This window comes from Colossoma macropomum, unplaced genomic scaffold (genome assembly GCF_904425465.1).
Source record: "Colossoma macropomum unplaced genomic scaffold, Colossoma_macropomum, whole genome shotgun sequence".
NCBI classification, from domain to species: domain Eukaryota; kingdom Metazoa; phylum Chordata; class Actinopteri; order Characiformes; family Serrasalmidae; genus Colossoma; species Colossoma macropomum.
Genome location: NW_023494792.1, coordinates 357,170 through 367,683, shown reverse-complemented (window position 1 = coordinate 367,683; position 10,514 = coordinate 357,170). Strand labels below are relative to the sequence as shown.

The following is a 10,514-nucleotide window of genomic DNA, read 5'->3' as shown; positions in this document are numbered from 1 at the left end:
TATTAGAAAATCCTGTTTGCTTTTAGTATGGCAGACCTGGTCAATCTTTCAGGGGGTATAGAACAAAGCCTTGGTGTAAAGGAGCAGTGATGGGTTTAGATTTTTTAGGAATGTCAATAATGAACAAACCAGTGAAATTACACCCTGTAATGGTCATGACCAGGCAACACTAAGAAAATTAACAGAATTGAACGATTTTCCAACAGTTGCACCTGTATTCATTAAATAAATTAAATAAAAGAATAAAACAAAACAATAAATAATGAATAGCACAGATATCAATAACAAATCTACTGCATCAAATAAATAGGCTGAAGGTACATCCAAAGATCTAGTAACTTTGGAAGGCACTTTGCAATGAGCAGTTACTACTATTAATAAAAAAATGTGACAAAGAATAAAACTGATTAATAAAAGCTATTTTAAATTGGTAAATAAGACTGAATAAATTCCTGCTGAGCATTCATGCTTCTGAAATATTAATAATAATTAAACTAAGTGTGTATATGAAATAATAATAATAATAATAATAATATTATAATAGTAATAAATGTCTTACCTGACAACTACAACCACTTTCATTTAGAGTTGCAGCATATAAGCGGTAACTGTTGCAACAGACATTTTACACTGTATTGCACTGTTACAGTTGTCAGAACAAAAAGGATCAGACCCAAACCCCAATAATTATGTACTTTACAAGAAGTTTACCTATCTCTCCTGAACAGGAGACCAACCAATCAAACCATCCACTCCAAGTAGATAGAATTCTGTAGATCACATATGTAAAAAGAACATCCAATACCAATGGCCACACTTCCTGTTGATTTGAAAGAAAATCATCTTCAATCAAAATCAATCAAAAACTCCTTCTATATGCAAATCAAGGATCTTTACTTCACCTAGTCTTGCATGACTAGGTGGGACCTTGGACAAGAATAGAGACCAGGAGTGTGCATAAAATTTGGCATTTAAATTGTAAGGCATTATTCAAAGAAACCCCACAGTTTTGTTTACAGTGTACTTAATTTCATTTATCTTTTGGAAGAAGTTTCACAATGGACACTTAAGGCTATCCAACCCTGGACATGTCAGGTGGGTGACAAGCAGCATCCAAAAACTCAACAATTACCTCAACTAACATTAGTAGCCTAGTCACATAACTTACTTCATCTTGTATCATATAGCTCAGAAATGAGTTTTTGAAAACTTAATTCACCAATAAATTCATTAAATGACAGCGTGTAAAAGTAGAATCTAAAATGGCTTTAAGCTTGATAGTTTTCTGTGCTTCTCTGCTATACATTCTGTGCTTTGTGGCCTTTTTGTGAGTTCAGACCATGCCTTCAAGGACAGCATGAGGGAAGACGAATTGAAGAATAGGAGACAACTTTGAGAACTTGGGTTGGAGTTCTGGGTGGTTTCTTCATGGTCTGTGGTAGGACTGACACAGGACTGAGTAACAGGGAAGAGATGTGATGGTGGCGCTTAGGAGAACTTTGTCATGGAAAACGAAAGTAAGGATGGGAATTTATAGGGCATTAAATTGGAAGGAGGAGTTGTGTCAGGGTGGCACAGTAGCGCAGTGGGTAGTGCTGTCGCCTCGCCTCGGGTTTGATTCCCGGCCGGGCGACCAGGGTCCTTTCTGTGTGGAGTTTGCACGTTCTCCCAGTGTCTGTGTGGGTTTCCTCCAGTTTCCTCCCACAGTCGTGCAGTCAGGCATGTCCAATTGGACATGCTAAATTGCTCCGAGGTGTGAATGTGTGTGCGATTATGTGTGTGGATGTATAGGTCTGTCTGTCTGCCCTGCGATGGACTGGCAACCTGTCCAGGGTGTATCCTGCCTTCCGCCCAATAACAGCTGGGATAGGGTCCAGCACCCTCCCACGACCCAGAAGGATAAGCGGTTTAGAAAGTGTGTGTGAGTTTCAGGCATGGTCTGCCACTCAAAGGGACCTGCTCAATGGACCTTCTCAATGGACCTTCATATGATGAGAAAGACAGGGTTCTGTCTTGAAAGAACTAACTTTTAAGCGATGACAAAAAATGTAGCCACTTGGATGGAGAACTTGGTGTGAGTGTATGCCAGTGGGATATGGGAACGAGGGGTTGGTCAGATGGTGGAGCATTTGGATATCTGAGTTAAGAGTAGCACACTAGGCTTTGTATGGTTTGGTGGAGGAGTTTAGCCTAGGCAAAAAAGTTACTTAAGTTGACCCTTTGTATGGCACTCAGAGTAAGTAGTGTGCTGCTTTAAGCTTGTAAGATGAGAGAAAAGATGGAGCAGAAGAATTTGATTCATTGTAATATCCTGATGGCAACATGATTGCAAGCTGCATAACAGACATCCGGGTGTGAACCTCTGATGAGCTAACGGCGACAAAAGCAAGGGAATACTTGCAGAGGCATGAGGAAGAAACCTTGAGAGAAATCAGGACTCAGCAGGAGAGCCTATCCTCCTCTGATCAACACCAGATTGTGAAGATAGTGCTAAACATGGCAGGGAAAGGTAGAGGTTAGATGAGAGAAAAGCAGAATATAACCTCCTGGAGTAGGGATGGCTGTCAGAAGGCAGCAGCTGCGTATGGGAGTTGATGGGCATGATGATAGGCAGAAGGAGCAGGCAGATGTCCAAACTCAGAAGAGTCGAGGTCTGTGGCAGAGTGGCTTGTAGCAGAACTGGCTCCCGTGGCCGACTGTGAGAACTCCATCACAGGGAATTTACATGGTGTTAGGAAGGAGTAGGGGTTTCAGGCATGTTCCTCCCCCAGAATTTCAGTTATCTCACAACTCCATTAGGTGGCTGCAGTGGTCTTTTTGTGTCTCCTTCGTTGGACTGCACAGATAAGAACCTCTAACCTAAATTTTCTAAAACCAAAATTTTAAATGTTGCAGTGAAGTTATGAAAAATCTGGGTCTGAAAGTTACAATCACACTCACAAACACATTAGAACAACGGTAGAACAAATCAGTTCTCAGATCCTAGATGTATTTATATTTTCTTATCCATTAATACTTTTAAAGTTTCAACTTTCAGACTTAAAGTTTAGAGTTGCATTTTTTGCTTCCACACTCATACACTTTCAGACCAGTTTCAGATTCGTTAATTATAGCAAAGTCTATGGAAAAAGTATGTTCCTGGTGCATGTATACATATTAGGCTTGGGATGCCTTAGAGACCACCTACTACTACAGACAACACTACAACACTGGAAAATCACACAGTCTAAACATGGTGATATATCAACAGATCAGGAGTGTATGAGTGTGTGTGTGTGTGTGTGTGTGTGTGTGTGTAAGAACTTCTTTAGTATGTGATCTTCTGGTCTGTTTACAACTCTACGCTGTGTTGAACAGACTTGTGGAGGTTACTGAGGAGAGGTTTCTAGTACTTGCTAGAACCCAGTAACTTGTTGATATTTCTCTTCTTCTCTCTTCCCCTTGTCACCACCAGATGAAGACCAATGTGATGAAGTGAAGAGGACAAGGCAGGCTGTTGATTCACATACCACACATCAAAATCTAAAGTAGCACAAAAGACAAAATAAAGAAACTTAATAACAGTATCTGAAAACACTCACATGCATTGCAAACATCCTACTATTAAATGAAGCTTGAATGAGTGTACGTCCTTCATCTGACCATATAAAAATATCAGTTCCATATAAACCATGACTGGCCTACTGGCCATAACTTAACCCTGCCCTCACCCTTTGCTAAAAGCCACTTGTAATCACTGACTGACCAGTCGCAGCTTCATAACTGTGAGTAAGCATACACAGGCAGACTCTCAGAGCTTTACACTGTAGACACATAATAACAGGCTACATCCATTACAGTGGTTTCATGTGTGGGCAGCCTCCTCCTTACCTTTCCTGTTGAGAGGAGGAGAATGACGAATTAAACTTGTGATGTGAGCACAAAATACTAGTGAGCTTCAGAATGAAATGGAGTATGGTAACAGCCCAATTACTGTTTGCAAGCTAACTTATCTAACACTGGATGTATTTAACAAGATGTAATATGGAATGCACATTAACTGTTATCCTTAAAATACAATATAACCCCAACAGACGCAGGACCACAAAAAAGAAAGCTGCTTGTTACGCCGCAAGCACATTTCCATTAGCAACAGTAAAATGATTGTCAAGTTCAGAGAACAGAACTGGAGCTTTCTGTTTGCTACTGTCAATCACTATAAAAACATGCTCAGGACCGTAACTGATGTGTGACATATTTGTGCGTTTTCTTATTCTAAATGGACGTTTGTAACACAAACCGAATAAAAATCTTTGCTTTGTCAGATTCTTCACAAATTAAATAAATGCTACAACAGCGTTCAGAAATCATAAAATAAAGCATAAATAAAACAATAGCTACTTTTTGGCGTAAAAAATTATAAGTCTGAACAGCATAACTCACCACTGACATCAGACTGACGTTGCAAACACGACTCTTTTCGAATCTTGTGTCACAACAGAGTTTGTTGTGACGCTGACTTGTGGCTCTTGACTGCTTTTCAAAAGAAGAAACTTCAGCTTTAAAAGCAGATATCAGCTACTCTTCAACTCCGATTGCTTGGATGGCTAAGGAGTTGTTGCATTTTTCTTTTTTTCTTGATTCAGACACGGTGTGCTTGGTGGGAGGCTTGAATATTAATTGAGACCGCCTCCTGATGATAGGTGAACCAGGTCTCTTCAGCTCTCAACTTTCCCCTCTCCACAGGGCAGATAAAAAATTAAACAATAAAAGTTTCATTTTAATGGAGTTCCCTTTTGTTTTAAAGGATATGCTTACTACAACAAATTTTATAATACTGCTATACAGTGAGCTTTGGGAAAGAGCCTACTTCATTATCAGCACAAGAACTAAGTGCTAGAACTTAATGAAATGGGTGGGTTTCCATGGCTGAGCTGCTCACAAGCTTAAGATCATTATGTGCAACGCCAGCTGTCTGCTGGAGTGGTGTAAAGCACGCCACCACTGGACGCTAGAGCAGCGGAACCGTGTTTCTTGAAGTGAGGAGTCACACTTCACTGGCAGGCCATATTAATGACTCCATATTAATGCCCATGATTTTGGGATGGAATGTCCAACAAGCTTATGCAGGTGTGTTTGTCAGGTGTCTACATACTTTCGGCCATGTAGTGTATTTTAAAATATGTATATATATTGCCTGGCCAAAAAAGAAAAGTCACACACTCTAACATTTAGTCGGACTGCCTTTAGCTATGATTATAGTGCATCTTCGCTGTGATGCAACTTTCAACAACCTTATGCAACTTCACAACGTTTATTTCCATCCAGATCTGCATTAATTTTTGGTCGAGATCTTGTATTGATGACGGGAAAGTCAAACCACTCCCTAAGTCTTCTTTAGCACAGAATTTTTTAAATCAGGTTAAGGTCAGGACTTAAAATGATTCCACATGCTTCCTGAACAGCTCGTTCACAATTTAAGTCCGATGAATCATTGTTGTTCTGGAATATGCCCGTGCCATCAAGGGAGAAACAAAACAATCAATGGGATAACCTGGACATTCAGTACATTCAGTTAGCCGGCTGTCCTCATTTTATTGCCAAATAACATTGCTGAGCCTAGACTTGATCAACAGAAGCAACCTCAGATCATTACACCACCACCAGAGGCTGGTACAGCAGGTACTGCTTCATAAACTTCTCTTCTTACCCTGACATTCCCATCACTCTAAATTGGGTAAATCTGGAGTCATCACACAGTCAAATCTTTATGCTCCCTAGCAAACCAAAGCCTCCTTTTCCAATTAGCCTTACTAACAAGTGGTATTCTTGTGGCCAAACAGCTGTGAGTTCTCGTCGCATTGTGCATGTGCAAATGCTCTTACTTCACTATTAAACACAGCTATGAGTTGTACTGTCGATTTTTAATGATTCGACAACAAGCGTTTAAGAGATCTCCAACCACATTTCTTCTGCAGTTAAAATCCTCTGGATTTTAATGACACATTGGACAGTTCAGCAGTTTCAGTAACTTAAACTCCTTAATTGTTTTCTTTGCTGAATGAAGGCCACTAATTTGACACTTCTGAAACAAAATAACATCTTTTCCATGACCATGGGATAAATCTTCTGACATGGTTGTTTAAGAAACGAAAAGCAACTCACTGCATCAGTTAGGGTTAAAAGAATTGCTGCCAGCTGAAACATATTAATATCTTTGCAGAAACATATTAATATGACTGCAGTAATTAATCTAACATATTAATTACTGCAGTCATTATCTAAACAAAAGTTTTTAAGTATGTGACTTTATTTTGGCCAGACAGTGTAGTGGAATACAAGAATAATTGTAGCTTGGAGGTACAGTTAGCAGCAAATAATCATGTTTTCTGATTTGACAAGTTTTCACCTTCCTCTTGAAGGGCATGTAATTAATATCAAATGCCCGTAGCTCCTCCCAGACTCTGAGTGGCATTATGATTTATTTCCTGGATGAAATCGCTGGTGTAATTGGAAATGACTCTGTCTAGTAAAAATCTTCCCACACTCTAAGCAGCAATACGGTTTCTCTTCTATGTGAATGCGCTGGTGTAGTTGGAGATCACTTTGTTGATTAAAACTCTCTCCACAGTCCAAGCAGTGATAGTGTTTCTCTCCCGTGTGAATGCGCTGGTGTAACTGCAGATCACTTTGTTGATTAAAACTCTCTCCACAGTCCAAGCAATGATAGTGTTTCTCTCCCGTGTGAATGCGCTGGTGTATTTGGAGATGAATATGCCTAGTAAAGATCTTTCCACAGTCTGGACAGCAATACGGTTTCTCTTCTGTGTGATTGCGCTGATGTATCTGGAAAGTACTCTGTTGATTAAAACTCTTCCCACACTCTGAGCATTGAAATGAATGCTCTCCTGTATGAATGCGCTGATGTTGTTGGAGATGACCCTGTCTCGTAAAATTCCTCCCACATTCCGCGCAATTATACGGTTTCTCACCCGTGTGAGTGCGCTGGTGTATTTGGAGAGAACTCAGTCTAGTAAAACTCCTCCCGCACTCAGAACAGTGATATGGTTTCAATCCTGTGTGAGTGCGCTGGTGTTTTTTGAGGGTACCACTCTCTCTAAAACTCCTCCCACAATCTGAACAGTAATACGGTTTCTCTCCAGTGTGAATGCGCTGATGAGTTTGGAGATGACTCTGTACTGTGAAGTTCTTCCCGCAGTCTGAGCAGTGATACGGTTTCTCTCCTGTATGAATGCGCTGGTGTCTTTGGAGATGATTCCGCTTATTAAACCTTTTCCCACATTCTGAACAGTGATATGGCTTCTCTCCTGTGTGAATGCTCTGGTGTAGGTGAAGATTACTCAGTCTAGTAAAACTCTTCCCACACTCTGAGCACTGATAAGGTTTCTCTCCTGTGTGAATGCGCTGATGTACGAGCAGATTACTCTGCTGATTAAAACTCTCCCCGCATTCTAAGCAGTGATAAGGTTTTTCTCCTGTGTGAATGCGCTGATGTATTTGGAGATTATGTCTATCAGTAAAACTCTTTCCACAGTCTAGGCAGTGGTGAGTTCTCTCTTTGCCTGTAATTTTTTGCGCACGTCTGGGAGACGGGTTAGTTTGGAGACTAGCAGAGAATGTTTGAGTACTGGAACTTGTGGAGAGCATATTCTCACATATTCAGTCTTGCCTAATTCCAGCAGTATGACACGTTCCTCTTCTTGTCATTTCTTGATGAGTTTGTGGAGGTAATTTGAACTGTGTAGTACAGTAGACACTAAAAATATGAAAAGACTTGCAACAAAAGACCATTTCTTTCTGGAAGAGAAAAAGGGAAAACATCATTAGTGACAAGCATATAAGGGATTCACAACAGTTCACAACAAGTTTTACAAGTTTATATAATTATTTATTTATAAATATTGGGATATACATTATAATACAATTTTATTTAACATTGAATCTGTTTAATATCAGTTTGAGATTCCCTAAAGCTATATCAACATGTCTAGCGTGGCCATTAGCCTAGTAGTAAGAGAAATGAGCCAGTAACCAGATAGTTGCAAGTTCAAATTCCATGACTGACTGGGTACTTCTGGTTGTGCCCTTTCGTAAAGCACTTAACCCTCCTCTGCCCCCAGACTGGACATAATTAGGCAGCACAATCACCATATTCGTTACCTAACATATCCCCCACACCCGAGGTACTGTATACTAACTCAATAGTAGTGGTTTTGGAAATTTACAATAGGTCTGTTCCAAATAAATATTGAGCAATTAACACTAAGCATACACAATCCATCTTACACAAAACAGAAAGTAAAGAGCAATACAGTCTGTGTAGCACACATGTAGGTAACTATGTCAGTGTAAAAAAAGCTAGTGATTCACCATGATGAACCTTTCTGCCCAATGAACAGACAGATGTTCTACAGCAGATTTTCACAACCAAAGACTGTGCTTAAGTACCTCACTTTAGACTACTACTTTAGATATGCTGAAGTGACTTATCTGCTTTTCATATTTTTAGTCATCGCTATACAGATCCTGAAAGCTGTATTTAAAGCTGTTCAAAGCCTCTGCCAAGGCTTTATAACTTTAAGCACCACATCAGCCACAAGCTAACTGAGGTGGACAGAGCTTCACAACAGTAAAAACTCTAATAATAGCTACAGTCTAACACCTAGCTACAGTCCTAAACTCTTCATTCCTTTCTAAAATCCTATGTACCTGACTTGGACAAACTGAGATGGTTTGGACTTATATAAATAAATTAATCAGACAAGAGGCATGATCTTGTACACATCAGACTGAGCTTGTGTGGCCCACTTCTTTACCACTGAGCTGCTGTTCATTGATTTTTCCACTTTACAATAACAGCAGTTAATTGACTTGGGCAGCTTTAGCAGGTCAGACATTTGACAAGATGTTGTATATGGTTCTACAGAGAACCTTTTTGAAAATGATTCTATATAGCATCAAAAACGGCTCTTCTATTGATAGAATGTCAAACTTGTCACAATAGCAGAACCCTTTTTGGTGTGATACAGAACCACATACAACATATTCTCCATCAATCTGCAGAACCATTTCAGCATGCGAAGTACCACCCTGCTAGAAAAAACAGAAAAACCAACATGTTTTGTGGATGTTGCTATGGTACGCTGGTCAACCAGCATGACCATGTTGGGTGATGGGCTAGACCAGTACTAGACCACCGTGGAATGCACGCTGGAATGTGCTGGTTGTTCTCCCAGCAGGGCATTTAAGCATGAGATGTTTAAATATAGAACTTAAGGTTCTAAATAGAGCCACTGCCTTTACTAAAGAACCCTTGAAGAACCAGCTTTTTAAATTGTGTAAATAAAATGTCCAAAGTAGGTGTCAGAAACAGCACAGCAGTCCAGGAGCTGAACCAACACAACAGAACACACTAAAATCCAAAAATAAAAGGTCTAAACTTAAATGACTAAAAGTGCACCACTTCAGTGGAAGTAATGGATCATGTTTTGCAAACGTCACTAGTTTGTACCACCTCTGAGGCTCACCAACCCAACTAGAAAAACATCACCCAAAATCTGAATGCTAAGAGCTAACATTAGCCTCCTCAGCTCACATATATTTTACTTTTGAAAAATGCGAACATTTCTCCTCCCCCTTCTGAAAGAGTGAGTTAAAACACAGCGTAAACACAGTGTAAACACAGTGAGATCTTTACCTTCGACAGAGCAGCTCCTGTTTCTCTCTAATAACACTGTAGACCACTGAGCAGAGTTTCTTCTTCTCTTCCTCTTTATTATCTTTGGAGAATGACAATTAAAGAACTAGCGCCCCCAACTGGACTGTAGGGGGACGCACACGGGAACCACGTGATCACTGTGGACCTCAGGGTGTCATTTTTAAAATTCCACCCATATTTCGACACTTAATCAATCAATCCACCTTTATGTAAACTCGGAGTACACTGAGGTCACCCTCATTTAAAGTGTTATCAGGCCTACACAGAAATCATGATTGGACATATAGGAATACTGAAAAAGATGTAAAAGACATTGTAAAAACATTATAAACTTTGATGAAACATATATCAAAGCATGAATGTAATCCTAAAAGTTAAGAGTAAAAGTCAATTAAATTAGAAAAAAAAACTATAAAATTACAAAAAAAATAGAACTGTTGATAAAATAAATTAAATAAAGAAAGCAAAATGTAAAACAATAAACAATATCTAAAAAGTAAATGTTCAGAATAAAATAAATTAATAAAAATAAAAAAGAATGATAAGTGTACAACAATAACTACAAAATACCAAAATCATATAAAAGTAGAATTAAATAAAACAGCTGCAGCTGAGTGGATGTGGTTAGAGACTAAAAGTTTTATCTTCTTTATTTTACCATGAGTTTTATCCCATTTCAGCACAGCAGGACACTTTAACACTTTACTGCTTTCAGAAACATGACTATTTCTGTTTAAATACATCAGTTACATCAAAAATGTCTGCAATAAAATGTTTCTTTACATTTCAACTTAAA

The 10,514-nt window shown here is 39.2% G+C and overlaps 1 protein-coding gene across 1 annotated transcript; it reads right to left on the bottom strand.

Moving 5' to 3' along the window:
- Positions 1-9,765, bottom strand: LOC118812779 (zinc finger protein 501-like). Its single transcript, XM_036577898.1, has 3 exons — positions 9,698-9,765; positions 4,423-7,797; positions 1-3,522 (listed from the first exon to the last, which is right to left on the bottom strand). The coding sequence occupies exon 2, from the start codon at positions 7,645-7,647 to the stop codon at positions 6,454-6,456; it is 1,194 nt and encodes a 397-aa protein (XP_036433791.1). The 5' UTR covers positions 7,648-7,797; positions 9,698-9,765; the 3' UTR covers positions 1-3,522; positions 4,423-6,453.
- Positions 9,766-10,514: the final 749 nt, after the last annotated feature.